At 53.9% G+C, this 16,697-nt stretch overlaps 1 protein-coding gene across 7 annotated transcripts in view; it reads left to right on the top strand.

Annotated features, from left to right (window-relative positions):
• Positions 1–16,697, top strand: part of ST3GAL4 (ST3 beta-galactoside alpha-2,3-sialyltransferase 4) — a 74,177-nt gene that overhangs the window by 11,539 nt on the left and 45,941 nt on the right. For all 7 annotated transcript variants that reach the window (XM_073807997.1, XM_033861819.2, XM_033861818.2 and 4 more), the window contains exon 3: positions 11,148–11,293. In XM_073807997.1, the coding sequence (XP_073664098.1) occupies positions 11,148–11,293 (146 nt within the window). The remainder of the gene's footprint in view (positions 1–11,147; positions 11,294–16,697) is intronic.

The raw sequence follows: 16,697 nt of genomic DNA, 5'->3' as shown, positions 1-16,697 counted from the left end.
AATATAATCACGTGATGCTCTGCTAGAGATTTTTTAGGACGTTAACCTCATCCCCAAACAAACCAAACAAAGAAGCAGACCAGAAGATTAGCCTGGACTGGGGCCTCTGGCTATGTCCTTACTTCACAGCCTGAATGACCCTCATTGCATGGGGCTTGTCAGTTCATCAACAAGTACTGTGTACCCCCAAATACGCAGACCCCAAACTGGAGATTTACACTTAGCTGCACAGACATACCTGGGAGATACTGGTCAAGAGTGTGTGGCCACGGAGGGGTGATGCTGGGAGTTGGCGGGGTGGGCCGTGCACAGTTAGCTCCTCCCACACCTGGAGACGTGAAGGCAGAAGGTTGTTCCCGGAGAGGACAGCGGTGTGGACAGAGCTGCGGAGTGGACTCAGCTAGCTGGGCTTTGACATGGGGCTTCTTTAATGGGGCAGGGGAAAGGCGAGCCAGCCCACAGGAGTCTCTCTTCATCAGCAGAGGCCACCTAAAGATGGCAGATTTCTGTCTACCTTTCTCCCTGGGTGCTTCAGAGCTTCTGACACCAGCAAGCCAGGGCCCTCTCTGGGGCTTTGAGGGACAGTGGAATAACAACAAGCAGAAACTTCAAGATGGAAAGGCCGCTACCACCAGAGTAGAATTCTTGTCCCAGAATCTGGGTTCTGCTTTCCTCTCAGCTGTCCGACGGGCCTCGCTTGCCCCTCCCCTGCCAGCTGCACTCCAAGAGCCCTCAGGTGTGGCCTCCTCCGTGCCCCCATCTCTTCCTTCACCAGCTGGGAGCAGAGGCCTCTGTTCAGTTCTCTGCTTAGACTTGTGGCTTCTGCGGGGCTGGGAAGAGCTGGAGCAGAGGCCTCTGTTCAGTTCTCTGCTTAGACTTGTGGCTTCTGTGAGGCTGGGAAGAGCTGGTGCGTTCAGAGCCTATTTAGACGTGGCTAGATCCTGAGCTCCTGAAATGTGGCCACCGCGCTCTCTCAGTCTCTCAGATGGGGCAAGGCGCCAAGACTCTGTGGCAGTCTTAAGGCTCGAGTCAGCAGAAAGTCAGCTTACTCAGGACCAGTGGGCGAGGGTGGATTACCCATGCGCTGGTTCCACTTCAGCCTGGGCGGCCTGGTTCTGATCCGTGCTTCTCCGTGAGCGAAGGCCTAGAATTCCGGTCGTCGTGGCTCCCCGGGAGGCGGGGTGTCCTGTGCCCTCCACCTTCTCGCCTCGCGCCAGCCCACGCAGGATGCCCTGAGACTTGGCACAGGGCAAGTCTCCTTTCAGAGTGAAGTAAGGAGATGCCTTTAGACCGGAAGTTGAGATTGAGGCCGTCTTCTGGGACTCCTGAGTGTTCAGTCTAACAGCTTTTAGAGTCTGGTCCGCTGGGCCCCAGAACAGTTTCTTCCCACGTGTGGGGTTAGGGTCTTGCCAGGACTGTCGATGGCAGCTCCATTATCTCGTTAGATATCTGCTCTCATCCTTCTGTTCAGATGCAACTCCCGTCCTGCCACAGCAGTTCCCATCCCTAAAGGATGTAACCCCTGGGGCTGCATTCAGAGTCATTGAATTTGTGGCTGGGCCGTCAGGTCAGGTCCTGTCAGACCCCCTCCTGACCCTCCCGGGCCTCGGAGGACCAAGGAGAGGGGGCGCTGAGGAGCCTGCCGGAGCCAGGGTCTTGCTAAAATCAGCGTCTGCCTCTCCTCTGTCTCCAGTGGCAGCTCTGTGCTTTCCTTGAGACAGGTAGTTAGCTGTTTGGAGGTTTGCTGTGGGGCGGTTGAAGCTTCTTTCCAGTAGGATCCTGACCACACCCTTCAGCCCTGTTTATCCTTGATCTGGAGGTCTTTTCAGACCTCACTTGAGTACTTTCAGCGTCCTGCAGCGTGGGACAGTGCACACCCTGCCCCGGGCCTCCTCTTCCAGCCTCCGGCCTGCTCCCTGGTCTCTATGACACCAGGGCTGGGGAGGGTGTTGTCTGGCCGGGGGGAGGTCCCCAAGAGGAGGAAAGAAAACGCAAGTCCCGGGAGACCCCCCAGCAGCCTCTCCCCTTGCCAACCTTCTCTAGGAATGCTCTGATGGGGTGCCCTGCCAGCCTGGGTCTGGCAGCCCATCACCTGGGGGTCTGCTTGGCTCCTGTGGACGGAGGGTGGGGTGGGCCTCCCAGCCCGCTCACGCTTTGCTCTTGCTTCTCCCCTGCTCCCCTGAGCCTGCACATCTGGGTCAGGTAAGTTGAAACCAGCTCATGATAATGGAGGGAGGGCAGAAGCCACAGGCTGGGCCGTAGCGATGACCTCATCGGGGAGAAGTCATCTGCAGCGCTGGAAAGCAGGCTTGTTTGAACATGTGTGTGGGAAGGAGAGCAGACTGTCTGCGGTTTGCATTTTCATGTTTCATGTGCAACAGCCTTTTCCTGGGGATTCGGCTAAGCGAGCTTTGGCAGAGAGCAGGAAAGCCGGCTGCTCGTTCCTGTCTGTAGCCCTGCCTCTGAAAGCAGTTGGGCTCTCGTGTCTGGGCGGGGGACAGGGTTGGTTTTATTTGTTGGAGAAGGATGTTCAGGAGACCCTAATTAAGGGTCTTGACAGGCAGGACGGAGCTCTGGGCTAGCCATGGGCACACCAGGCTGCGGAGAGGGAGCGGGTGTGGACGGGGCTGCTGTCATCTGGGGTGTGTTGGTGTGACCGTTCCTGCTGCCACAGTATCCCTGTAGAGAAACAGCTGCTGCCCTGAGCCCCACAAGGGCGGCGACCACCCTGCCCCAGGCCTCCTTCCCCACCGTCCATCACTGTCACAGTGGGTGGGCGGCAGGGCGGTTGGTACCACCCACGGAAGTCGAAGCAGCCATCATTCCTGGATGTCCGCGGGCTCGTCTTCATCCCTCTGTGCTCCCCTCCAGAGCCTGTTCCAGCCCAGCATCTGGCTTCAGCGGACCCCCTGGGGCCGCTCCTCAGACAGGCCCCCGGCGCTGAGGGGAGCGAGCTTCTGCTTCCCTGCACTCCCAGGGGGCATTGCAGCGAGCAGCGAGCATCACGTTGTTGGGCTCTTGCGCTGACGTCCTCCCGGACCTCCCAGTCTGCAGCTCCAATCGCTCTGGCACCTCACTGAGCTCTCGGGTTTTGCTGACAGCTGTTTACGTGTCTCCAGGAGGGGCTGGAACTAATCGCGTCTCTCCCATCTGATAGGGCTGCTTTTTGGAGAAAGTGGCTGCAGTACAGGTTTGTTAGGAGAAGGCCTGGAAGAGGAAGGCCCTGTAGCAGGGAAAGCACTATTGCATAGAGGAGTCAGACTTCTTAGGTTTAATCTCAGCCCCACCACTTCACTAGTTGTATGACCTTGGGTAAGTTACTAACCTCCCTGGGCTTCAGTTTTAAGGGGTGGCTTATTTTTCTGTTTTTAATATATTTGTCATGAAGTGATCCATATTTGTTTTAGAAAATGTAATGAATACCCAAAAAAACTAATTTTAAAAATTACAATTACACACATCTCCACTGCCCAGAGATAACGTCCCATCTTGGAATATGTCCTGAATTTCGGACTTCTTTCTGTGTGTGCTTATGTATATGCAGTTGTACACGCACACACATCCGTAAAGTGGCATACATTCTGTTCTGTAGACTGTATTGTGAGGGCCCAACACGTGTCAGGTGCTGTTTCCGGCACAGTACACCCAGTGTGCAAAACAGAGTCTTTGCTCTCAAGGAGCTGATGTCCAGTTGGAGGAGAGGAACCGTAAATAACAAATAGGTCAAGAGTCAGTAAACGGCTAAGAAGAAAAATAAAGCATTAGAAGGGAGACAGAAGGACAGGGACCTGGGCTCCAGTTAAAAGGGGCCAGTTCAAGTGCCCACCTGTTTCCTTTAAAACCCTCACGAGAAATGGCATGAAAGGACTTCCCTTTAAAGAAAATTAACCCATAAAGACTAGAGGGAGAGGAGACAAACCAAGGAAGCGAAGGGAGGAGGAACTGACGTGGCAGGTTTGAGAGGGGAAACCTGAGCCAGCCGAGGGGAATCTGAGCCTCGGCTGCCAAAATCCTCTTTCCCGCTTCACAGGACTGGTAACTGCTCCTTCCAGAGATGGATCTAGAGATTCTAGGTAACTGCTCCTTCCAGAGATGGATCTAGAGATTCTAGGGTGCGGTGATGGTACCAAAACGTAGAAGGTTAAGTGGAAGTCAGCACGTTTAGTGTTGAGATGACCCCTGGCCACCTTCCCTCCAGCCACCTGCTTCTCTTCCTCATCGCTCAGAATGCTGCCTGCCAGGTTCCTACCTCCACATAGGAAACCGGAAGAATCATGTGGGGAATCTGATCAGCCCAAGAGAAAAGACTTAAGTTCTCGAGGGCTCCATCATGCAAAGGAGTAGCCCGATGATCCTAAAAGGAGGCTCCAGGTGAGCGCTCGTGTGTCCGCAGGCTTGCCGCCAGCGACTCAGTGCTCTACTCTTAACATATGAGTGAGTGGACAAACCAGGTGGCAGACTTTTGAGTAATGCCTCAGTTAAAAAAGATAGGACAAGGAAAAGGAAGGAAGGAAAAGAAAGAGACGGAGGAGACAGAAACTACGCAGGGAGAAGGAATTTTCAAAGACTTTCATTAATCTCAGAGAGAAATTATGGTATATAGAAAGCAAAAGAACAAGATACTATCAATAAGGAAGTTTTTTTTAAAGCTCTTAGAAATTAAAAATACAGCAGAAATGGGACTTCCCTGGTGGTCCAGCGGGTAAGACTCCACGCTCCTAATGCAGGGGGCCTGGGTTTGATCCCTGGTCAGGGAACTAGATCCTGCACGCCACAACTAAAGATCCCATGTGCCGCAACTAAGACCTCATTGCAGCCAAATAAATAAATATTTTAAACAATGCAGCAGAAATGAAAACAGAAGAGAAGATGAAACATTCCTGAAAAGTAGAGCAGAAAGACATAGAGCTGGAAAATGGGAGAGAAAAAAAACTACAAGATGAATCAAAGAAGTTAAATATGCAAGTAGTGTTCCAGAAGGAAAGGGCAGAGAAAATGGGGAGGAAAATAATCAAAGAAATGAGTCCCAGGACTGAAGAATATGATTTTCAAGATTGAAGGGGCCTGACACTTACCCAGCTCGATGGAGGAAAATAAACCCGCTCCAAGACCCATCAACACCATCAGGACACGGGGGACAGCGGGGAAAAAACCGGTGAGTACAAAGGTTTGGGGATCAGAATGACCTCAGGCTTCTTCGCAGCATTGCAGTCTAGACGGTCACAGAGCAGTGCTTTCAGACTTGGAGGGTCATTGCTATCCATCCTAGAATTCTTTAGCCAAGCGCTTAATTAAGTGCGACAGTAGAATAAAGACATTTTCAGGTGTTCCAAGTCTCTAAATGTATCTCCCTTGCGCCATATCTCTGGACGCATCTTGAGTTTGTACTTTAATGCCGTGGTTTTTTTTTTTTTATATCTTTATTATTTTTGGTGGTGTTGGGTCTTCGTTGCTGTGCGCAGGCTTTCTCTAGTTGCGGCAAGAGGGGGCTACTCTTCGTTGCAGTGCACGGGCTTCTCTTGTTGTGGAGCACCAGCTCTAGAGCCCGCGGGCTTCAGTAGCTGAGGCCCGTGGGCTCAGTAGTTGTGGCTCGTGGGCTCTAGAGCACAGGCTCAGTAGTTGTGGCGCACAGGCTTAGTTGCTCTGTGGCCTGTGAGATCTACCCAGACCAGGGCTCAAACCCGTGTCCCCTGCATTGGCAGGCAGGTTCTTAACCACTGTGCCACCAGGGAAGCCCAGGGCCGTGGTTCCTGATGTATGGTCCTTGGCCCGGCGGCAGCAGCTGCATCTGGGGACTTGTTAGAAATGCAGATTCTTGGACCGCACCCCAGGCGTCCTGAGTGGTTCTGATGCACACTGAAGCTTGAGAAGCGCTGCTTCAGTAAAATGAGGACATACATGTGAAAGAGGAAGATAATGGATCCGGGAAACAAGGTACCCAGCACAAGAGAGGGGGCGAGGGCAGTGCTCGGAGCTCCCAGGCCACAGCTCTGCACGGGGCACCTGCAGGCTCCGTGAACACACTGTTGCTCTTGTGCCTGATGAGTTGTAACACCAAGAGGAGATTTTTATAAAAAGGGAAGTGGATGTGGGGATGAATTAGTGACAGGTTTATAGAAAAGAAAACAAAAAAGTAAATACTAACTGTGTATACCAAAAATTGTGCTGAAAAGGAAAAACAGTCATAGTGTACTCTTTAGCAGTAGACAGCATTTGCATCATCGTAATGGTATTGATGTTGAGTACTGATTTACCCAAAATTGTGATCTGGTTGTGTTGTGAGGATGGGGTAGAAAGAGCGTGTGTGCACATGCGTACTCGCGCTCTTTTGGTGTAGAGTTGGTTAAAAAGCTAAATCCTTACCTTCCATAATGGGAGGTTAATGAATAATAATAAAACTGAAAAATCAAGGTGGAACGAGTTACAAAAATGTTTGTAATTTGGAACTATGGAAGTATGAAAGCAAGGAAATGGCTGGAAGAGTTGAAAATGGTGCTCAGAAAGGAGCAGAAAACATAAAAACAAGCTTTGTTTGACTTTTAACCTATGTGCAAACACACCTTAAACTAAAAATAAAAGCAAAGTTTGAAGAAGGATGACGAATAGGAAGCCCTTTTAAGGAATGTCAGGGATGCTCTCAATAGGTTGTGAACATTCTTGAGGTGCTGGTTTTGGAGTTGATTTTTTTAAGAATGCCAGGAGGAGGGCAGGGTCAGGAAGTCCCTTGTTGCTTCTGTAGCTACTGGGAGAAGCTTCTGGGCTGGGAGGTTCCAGGTACTTCTCATCCTGGGTAGGTGGCCCCTTAAGTCAACTTGCTAAACTGGGGTTGGCAGAGAGGGCGCCAGGCGGAGGGTGAAGCCACGTCTGCTGACCTGCGCGGCTGGTACGTGGTGCCGAGGCTGATGCCCAGCGCTGAGCCTCAGCTTCCTTGTGTGTGACGCGGGGACCAAAGTCATACCCGTCTCACACTGGCTGTGGGGAGTGAGTGGGTACATATGCATGCAGGGCTTAGGACAGTGCCTGGCACCTCCACTGGCAGTTAGCACCCCGGGTCTAGAGAGTACCAACACGTTTTTATTTAACTTTATATTTCGAAAAAAATTTTCAACCTTACAGAAGGGCTGTAAGAATAGTACAAAGAACTCCCTTAAAAAGCCCTTCACCTCTTGTTAACATTTGGCCACATTTCCTTTTTCTGTCTCCACATACACATATAATAATATTTTGTTACTATTCGCTCTGTTATTGAAAAGTAAGTTGCAGACGTGGTAGCCCCTCAGTGCTGAGCACGCCAGTGTGTGTCTCCTAGGAACCAGAGTAAAATGATCAATTCTGGGAACTTCCGCATTTATACAAAGCCATTATGTGATGTGGAGACCATTATTAAATCTTGCCAGTGTTTCAGTACCCCCTTTCAAGCAGGAATCTCCCGCACACCCCCATCCTGCCCTCGTCCAGGATCCAGTCCAGTCCCTAGCGTCCTGTAATCTGGAGCAGTCCCTCAGCCCTAACTTGGACACTTGGGAAGCGCTGTGAAGCCACTTGTTCCGTAGAGCGTCCCTGGGTTTGGGAGGAGGATGTCGCCTCGCGATTGGATGCAGGCTATGCGCTTTGGCGGGCACACCACGGCACAGCCCAGGAGGCCCAGGGCGTCCGTTCATCCCGTGAGGAGTGATGTTCACTCCAGTCACTTTGTGTCCGCCTCTGTAATTAATAAGTAATCTCTGAGGAGATGTTTTTGAGGCCCTGAGTGGATGTCCTCTTCCCCGACGTATTTTCACCCGATGGTTTGAGCATTTATCGGGCATTGACTCTCGCCCAGATTCCTCGTGAAGCTCAGTTGCAGGTCATTTGGATAAACACCAGAGTTTGCTTTTGGCTGCCAGTGAGAAACTCAGCATTGGGAAATATATTGACCTTTTTTTTTTTTTTTTTCCAGAGAGGTTTTATTCCATTTGGGACAAGAAATGCTCTTCCTGGGTTTAAGGTCTAAAAAGGCCAGATTCATTTTTTCATTTGTTCAGTATTTGTTGAGTACCTGCTGTATACCAGGCGCTCTTCCAGGTGCTGGGGATAAAATGATAAAACAAAATTTTAAGGTAGACAAAAATCCCTGTCCTCCAGGGAAGTCCGTCTAACGGGGGAATCAGACAATAAATATGTCCTCCATCGTCAGGCAGTGAGGGGTGAAGGAGGCAGGGTGTGGGGAGGTAAGGGGTGCCTCTCTAGTCGGGCCGTCTGGGAGCTGGCCTTTGGACGGAGGCCTGAGGGAATGAGACGGGGCAGCAGGTGTGAGGCCTAGAGGTGGGAGTCGGTGGGGAGTGTAAGGGGGTCTCTGTGGCTGGGGCAGAGACGGCCGGGGAAGAGTGGCGGTCAGTGGGCTTGGAGCAGGGCCTGGGCGAGACTGGAGGGGCATCCCCACCCTGATGCCAGCAGCGAGGATCTGACCGAGGCCGGGCGACGGGTGACTGGCTCTGGCAGGGCTCAGAGTGTAGCAAGGTGCGCCTCCTCCAGGCAGGCGGGTCTCAGGAAAGGAAACAGGACGGCAGAAAGTGAGCAGTTGGAAAGTGCCTTTTTTTTTTTTTTTTTTTTGTGGTACTCGGGCCTCTCCCTGCTGTGGCCTCTCCCCTTGCGGAGCACAGGCTCCTGACGCGCAGGCTCAGCGGCCATGGCTCACGGGCCCAGCCGCTCCACGGCATGTGGGATCTTCCCGGACCGGGGCACGAACCCACGTCCCCCGCATCGGCAGGCGGACTCACAACCACTGCGCCACCAGGGAAGCCCCGGAAAGTGCCTTTTTAGTTTTCCCTGCTGCTGGGGGGAGGGCAGGAGGGGCCGCTTCCCAGGGCTCTGCGGCGGGGGCGGTCTGTGGCCAGCCTTGGCAGGCGGGCAAGCCCATCGGCCCCGTGGCTTTCCAGTCTGGAGCGGCCAGGGGCCCCCAGGCCGGGAGCCCAGGGCTGCGTGTGCATTGCCAGTGGGGCCGGGCTCTTCTCTAGGTTGTCCCGGCCCATCTCCCCACCCGGAGGGAGTGCCTTTCTCCGCCTGCCCCGCCCAGGCGACACAAGGAGAGTAAGAGCCAGCATTGGAGGAGCACTTTTCCATGGGGGTGCAGGTGGAGGGCAGCTTCTAGAGGTTTCCCACCTGCTGCTCACTGGCTTCTCACGTGCCCAAGGTTCCACAGCCAGGATTTGAACCCAGGCTGATTGTTGCCAGCATCTCGTCCTTCCCCAGCAGGCTGCACTGCAAGGGCCAAGGTGCTGACATTCCCTCTATTTCAGCAGTCTCCTGTCTCCTGAGAGCTTGGTGTGCTTGACCTTTGATCTCTGGCCTGTGACCCTGGGCTGTTAGAGGGTGGTGGGAGTGAGAAGTGCCCAGAGGATTGCGAGGAGACTTTGTGCCTCCCGTTCCAGGTCAGATCCAGAGATTCCTAGGAAGCGGGGTGACGTTTATTTAGTGCTTACGTGGGTCCAGTTGACATGCCTTGTTTAACGATAACAACGACTCTCTGTCAATTAGATTTTATGAGCACCATAAATAGATGAGGAAGCTGAGATTCAAAGATTAAATAACGCCCAAGGTGGCACAGCCAGGAAGGGGAGAGTCGTATGCCAGCCTGTGTCTCCATGCTGCGCTGCTCTGCTTGCTAGAGCTGACGGGCCAGGGGCCTCTGGTTCTACCAGGCATCACGTTCTTGGCATTGCGCCTTTGGACGCCCGCACTCAGCTGCTGGAAGACGATATGGGCCTTCAGGCAGAGGTGTAAAGAGCAGGCTTCAGGGCGGGAAGACCATGGTTCCAGTCCTGTCTCTGCCCCATCCCACAGCGTGGTGTCGAATGAGTCTGGAATCCCTGTGAACTCTTTTTACCCACCTGTGAAATGAGCATGAAAATCGCCTATGTCCTCAGACCTAGGTTGGTAGTTCTGGGTATGTAGGTGAGTCTGAGCATTTCCTGGAGTGTCCGATGCCCATGCTGGGCCGCTCCTCTCAGGGACCTCTCTGGGAGAGCACATCTGAATCTAGAGTCAGGGAGGACTTGGGTCCTTTGAGAAACATCCCAACTGATTTTAAGACAACATTTTCCTTCCCTGCTTTTAAGATCTATGTTGAAGATGTTGTAGCAGATGTTAAGAGAAACAGGAAAAAGGACTCAACCAAACCCGGGTGGTGTTTTACTAGGACCCCAGCCTAGAGTCTCTTTAGGGACACTGCCAGGTTTCCTTGTGATGGAAACGGTGGTTCTCAACTGGGGGCAGTTTTATCCCCCAGGGGCACTTGGCAATGTCTGGAGGCGTTTATGGTTGTCACAACTGGAGAGAGGGTTTAACTAGCATCCCGGTAGAAACCTGCAATGCTGCTAAACGGCCTGCAATGCACGGGACAGCCCCACAGCAAAGAATGATCTAGGTGGAAATGTTGATGGTGCCAAAGTCAAGACTGGGTAACCCTGGGTTGAAAATAGCCAGTATTTATTATGTGTTAGACATTGTTGTTCTGAGAGCTCCGCAGGTATTAACTTGCTAATCCTCCCAACCCTGTGACGTAGGAGCTGTTATCACCCTCAGCTGACAGATGGAGAAGTAGGGGCACAGGGAGGGCAAACACCTGGACTGGGGCAGGGGTCCCAAGTGAGGAGCAGGCAGAGCCAGGACTTGGACCCTGATGGTCCAGCCGCAGAGTCTGCGCCTTCAGCCACTTGTGCTGCACTGCTCTGCGTTAAGGAGGCTGCTTGGATTTTTTTTTTTTTTTTTGGCCACTCTGCGCAGCACGTGGGATCTTAGTTCCCCGAACCCGTGCGCCCTGCAGTGGAGGCGCGGAGTCTTAACCACAGAAACGTTTTATTCCTGTGCCTAGAAAATAAGAGGGAAGGGCTAGGGTTAAGGGTGATGAGGGGCCTAGTGACCCATCAGTGAAAACCGTACATTTTCCAGATTCCGAGTGTGGTTCAGGTCATGAATTTAATGGCACGAGGCACCTCGTGGGAGTGGGTCGTGGGTGAACATAACTTCTTAGTCTTTGGCTCCCTTCACTGGGGAATCAAAGAGAGACCGGGCCCATCCTTTCCGTGGTGCCTGTCAGGGTCAGAGTGTGGCAGGACCTTGTGGAGAGAGTGGCTGACTGTGGCCCGGGCTGTGTTGTGTCCTTGCAGACGTGAAGACAACCGTGGTTTACCCTGCCACAGAGAAACACCTGCAAAAGTACCTGCACCGGGACCTCCGCCTGGTCCGGGAGACGGGCGACGATTACAAGAACATCACCTTACCGCACCTGGAGTCCCAGAGCCTCAGCATCCAGGTACTGGCCGCCGCGGCCTGGGCCAGCCCCGCGGGTCAGATTCGGAGTGCTGTCCCCACGGCCAGTGTATCTTCTCAAGCATCTGTCGAGGTGGTACCAGGGTCCAGCGCTCTCCCACAGCACAGGCCACGGGACACAGCAGAGAGTACAGAGGCGCCCCTGCCTTCACGGAGCTTACCTCCTTGTTCAGGTGTCGGCACGTGAACATATAAGTAACCACACAAAACGTGAGATTGTGAGTGCTGTGGAGAAGAATAAGCAGGATAGATGGCATAGACAGTGCCAGGCTGAGGCTGTCGCTGTTTCATAGAGGATAGTCACCTTCGTTGATAAGGGAATTGACAGCGGTCTTGGGCACGCCGCCGAGGCACTCGGGGATCTCAGAGCAGTCCAGTTCGTGGAAAGAATTTCTAAGTACTCTACAGTAGCCTTGATACGGTCTCAGAATGGCTTGCCCTGGCCGGGGGTCTGTGAACGGTAAAGACGGGTGCTGGTTAGGCCTCCTCATCCAGACTCTTATCCCTGGTTTCACCCACAGCAAACCAGCCTCCAGGAGCTGAGTCACAGGGTAGAAACCCCCTTCCCTTGCTCCCCTGCATCCATTGCAGGGGGCAGGCGCGGGGGTCGGCGCAGGGCCTCTTCTCCCAGGGTGATGGCCGTGGGTTGGGAGCGTCTTCGAAGTGTCTGCAGCAACTGGGCTAGGTGCAAGGCCATTTCGCTAAGACATCCGACGTCTTGGGTCTGTGCCCAGCACCAGCCAGAGCCTCTGCCTGGAATTGGTCCCACGTGCACGCTCAGAGATAATGTGATGGCTCAGGCGTTCTCCTGTAGAGTGTCTCTACACACTCCACCCGAGATGCAGGCTGCGGTGGTGTGGGACGTCCTAGTGTGGGAAGCTCACAGCCATTTGTCCCGGAGGAGGGAGGGTGTCCTGTCTGTGGGGTCTCGGGAGGTGGATTGTGCCTGGGAGGAGGAAGGACAGGAGGTTGGCAGGGCTTGCAGGGGGTCCCCTGGGGAAGACCCAACCGAGCTGTTAGTCGTGGTCCCCTGCACATTATTTGCACAAGGCTCCTCTAACTCACAGTGGCTTGATTTTTTCCTTTTTTTAAAGAAGTCCCAGCACTTGCTCTGTCTTCTAAGTAGAAGGGAAATATGTCTCCATCTTCCTAGACTGTGTCTGAGATTGCGGGGGGATGTCCTGGAATGTGTGTTCTGCTGCACTGGTTGCACGTATGTGGGATTCAAGAGAGGAAGCCTGTAATACAGCTGGTACGAGTCGTATATATACCTTCTTATAGACCATTATGCAGATCCTCTTGGGAAATAATAACCCCTCTGCTCTACCAACTTCTGCTTGACATGAGCATTCATGTATTCTTATTTTTTTTTTTTGGCCGCACCGCATGGCTTGTGAGATCTTAGTACCCCAACCAGGGATCGAACCCAGGCACACAGCAGTGAACGCGCCGAGTCCTAACCACTGGACTGCCAGGGAATTTCCCATGTATTCTTTCTCTGCTGTTTCTAGCAAGTTTACACGCACCCAGCTTAATTGGCAATAGTCATTGTATTTATTGAGCATCCCCTGTGTACCAGGCCCTGTGCTGGGCTCTGGAGGGTCACCAAGATAAACACTGATAACGTCCCCACAGTCTTGTAAGGAAGATAGGCATGCAACCTGGTAACTGCAGTATAATGGGATGAGCACTTTGGCGGTCTAGACACGAGGTACAGTATCGACACAGAGGGGGAGTGATCAGCCCAGACAGCGGGGGGCTTCACAGGGGAGAGGATCCTCCAGTTGGGTCTTAAAGGACAAAGAGAAGTTTGCCAGCTGGAAGAGGCAGACAGGGCACTCCAGGCAGAGGGCAGAGCAAGTATAGGGGCACAGAGGACTGGACCCATTTGATGCATTTCGGGAACGGGCAGGAGAAGGCAGGTGGGGGCCACAAAGAGGCTTGTGCACTTTGTCCAGGAGACCAGGAGTTCCCACACCTTGCTGCTCGTCAGGATGGCCTGGTTAGATTTTTTTAAATACAGAGCACAGGGCCCTCCTCCATATCTACTGAGTCAGAATGGAGCTGGGAGTAGAGCTGGGAAATCCGCATTTAAAAAAATCTTTTTGTTCTAATGATCGTCAGATTTGTGGGCGATTGCCAAAGCGATGAGCATCCTGTTAAAGGTTTGAAGCATGTGGGTAACGTGATCAGATTTAAAGAATCATTTGGAAGTTGTGAGAGTAGAAGAAGGAGGAAGACTGAACCGAGGCAGAGGCGGCGGGGAGCTTCCCTTGCGATTAAGGCGTAGACGTGGGTGATTTGGAGCAGTGAGGGAAGGGCCTGGGGTGAGTCCAGGGGTAGCTTGGGCGATGAATGGTACAGAGTCGGATTGTTAGCCAGCCCGGGGGCGTGGGCAGCAGAGTGGTTTACGTGGAGGACGGTGAGTTAGTTTGTCACTTCTTGGAACTCACGAGGTGACAGAACAGCGACTGTCCTAAGCATTTTACAGGCATCGTATCTTCACAGCAGGCCTTTGGAGACTGGCTTCAAAGCCAGGCGGTCTGGCCCCAGCGTCTGTGCTCTAAGCCAACTACCCTATTTGGCTGCTCAAATTTGAGGTGCTTGTAATTTCCCAGTAAAAAAAATGCGGTGGGGTGTCTGCATCTGGAGCCTTGGAGGCTGATTTGTGAGTCATCTGATCAGGGCTTCTGCGTCGGCCCAGGGTTTGGACTCTAGTCCTGCCGCCCCGCAGCCTCGCGATCTCATCCTTCATTTCTGAGTCCCAGTCTCCTTGTCTGGAAAATGTGACCGACGGCACCTCCCTCCTGGGGTCCCAGTGGAAGTTGAGAGCCGTGCCACATATCATGTGCCTGCTGCCATTTCCAGCACAGAAAAGGCGCCAGAGTGGTGGCCGCCGTTGCCCACACAGGTAGCCGTTCCAGGGAGGACGGGAGAGTGTGGGGCTGAGACGCAGGCAGGGGAGGGGTGGCTGGAGGAGAGGGGCCAGCAAAAAAGAGCAGGAGGATAGTGAAGGGGGGGCTCGGGGAGAGGGGCTCCTGGGTCAGTTGCCAGTGTCACCTACAGGAAAGAAGTCGTGCCGGGTGCGTCCAGAAGCGGCCAGCACCCCCATATCGTCTGCGGGGCCGAGGCTCCCGGGCTTGCTTTCCCAGCGTGTTACTCTCCGTTACGTCACCCCTATGATTCATGTGGACTTTGTTCCCTGGCTTTCCTCCCTCTCTCATCTGGGCTGAGACATCCTGTGTATTCAGACCTCTCCCGGCTCTCCCAGAGGCCTTACCTATGTGGCCTGCAGCCTGGGCTCTGGGGCCGGACTCTGGGTCGGAATGTGTGAACTTGGGTGAACTTCCTTGCACCTACCTCTTCCTTCCCTGCAATATGGGGACCCCGACAGTGCCCACCTTACGGGCTTGCCGCACAGGGTGGTCCCGTGAGATAGGCTCATCACAGCACACCTTCCCAGCCCTCACGTGCCCTTCCAGCCCCGCACGTGGTCCCCTCGGCGCACCTCCTTTGCTCTCATCCGCTTTCTTTTTTGCCTTTCCACAGTCGGTCTTGTAGCCTCGGGCAAGCGCAGCCTGACCTCCCCTTGGAGCCTTCCCAGCACCTTCCCTGTTCTCCGTTGCCTCCCTGGGCAGGGCTCTGTGTTGGGCACTTTCACACGCATTTTCTCACTTACAGTTCGCACCACAACCCTCACTTGGGGGTGTTATTAGATCCTCCTGAGGAAGAAGGAAACCAAGACTTAGAGAGATGAAATTACTTTTTTTTTTTTTTTTAAAGATGCTAGTTCTTTATGTATTTATTTATTTTGGGCTGCGTTGGATCTTTGTTGCTGTATGCGGGCTTTTCTCTAGCTGTGGGGAGCGGGGGCCTTCGTTGCGGTGCGTGGGCTTCTTAGTGCGGTGGCTTCTCTTGTTGCGGAGCACGGGCTCTAGGCGCGCGGGCTCAGTAGTTGTGGCTCGCAGGCTCTAGAGCGCAGGCTCAGTAGTTGTGGCGCACGGGCTTAGATGCTCCGCGGCATGTGGGATCTTCCCGGACCAGGGCTTGAACCCGTGTCCCCTGCATTGGCAGGCGGATTCTTAACCACTGTGCCACCAGGGAAGTCCCAGATGAAGTCACTTTGCCAGCGTGCAGCTAGTTAGTGGTGAAAGTGAGAGATGAGCCCAGTCTTGTTGGGCTCCAGAGTCTGTTCATTCTCTCCCGGACGACATGTTGCTTTCCAGGCGGAGGCAGAGCTGCTTATCTGTGGGCAAAAGCAGGGCCCCAGGGAGGCTGGGCCACACCAGGGCTCTCCACGCAGGGACACCATCCTCTCCCTCCCATTTATTTTTGGGAGGTTTCAGGTCAGGATCCGGCTGGCTTTTTTTCTCCAGTAGCACATTCTTAGAGAGAGTTCCAGTCAGAGAGGACATTCTGACTGGAATGTCCCTCCCTGGAATGTTCTCCACCTGCTGGGCTGTGCATCGCTCTGGCCTCAGTGCTGCATGAGGAAGCCACTGCTGGGCGGCCCCCAGACTCCACCCAACAAGTGGCACTGCCAGGCTCTTCTTGACCATATTGTGACCGGGCTGTGGGTCTTACCAGGGGGTCTGGGAGGCCCAGATTGTCCCAGGCAGGTTTTCTCTGCCTCCTCGCTCTGCATCTCAGACAGTTGCACTTGGCCTTGGCCCTGCTGGCCGACAGCAGAGGATGTGGACTCGGCGGGGCATGGGGGAGGATGTGTGTAGCCCTGGCCCTCACTGACACTGCTGCACCAGCGTTCCTGGTGGTGGGCAGAGGAGCCCTCCGCTGGCCTGGCCGTGTCGGCGCCCTGGCCTCCCATCCACCGCTCGGGCAGCTTGAGGCCCTTTGTGACTGCGGGGCGGAAGGGGCAGCCGTATGAGCCCAGCTCCTGCCCTCTCTGTGGCTCTCCAGCAGGGTTCGCTCTCGGATTTCAGGCACAGAGTTCACTGGCCTGGAAGGAAGTCGTGTTGGCAAAGGGCTCTCAGACCTCTGGGGAAGTGGAGAAGAGCCGGGGCTGGGGGCTTGGATCCCCGTGAGAACAGGGGCCTTCTTATCTTAACCTCCCTGCAGGCTGGCTTCTTCAGAGAGGCCTCCAGGACCTTAATGGTAAAGTGATGCCCTTGGGATTCACACAACGCCCAAGGAAGGGTCCTCTGAAGACTGTTGACAGCAGCTAATCAAAGGGCGTGAGAGAGCTGGCAGCCTGGGGTTAACAGGAAAGGTCTGTGTAATCGCCTCTCCACGTGGCGTTTGTTCCGCTTTGTCATGAAGGGTGCATGTCAGCTGGGTCCCCAGGTGGGGCAGCGGTGCTAACCCCAGCCCTCACAAGGATCCCAGCAGGCTGAGAAACCCAGCACACTAACTTCTAGAACCTGAGCCTT

This window comes from Tursiops truncatus, chromosome 8 (assembly GCF_011762595.2).
Source record: "Tursiops truncatus isolate mTurTru1 chromosome 8, mTurTru1.mat.Y, whole genome shotgun sequence".
NCBI lineage: Eukaryota > Metazoa > Chordata > Mammalia > Artiodactyla > Delphinidae > Tursiops > Tursiops truncatus.
Note: the sequence above shows the minus strand (reverse complement) of the source record. Positions and strands in the feature narration are given on the sequence as shown.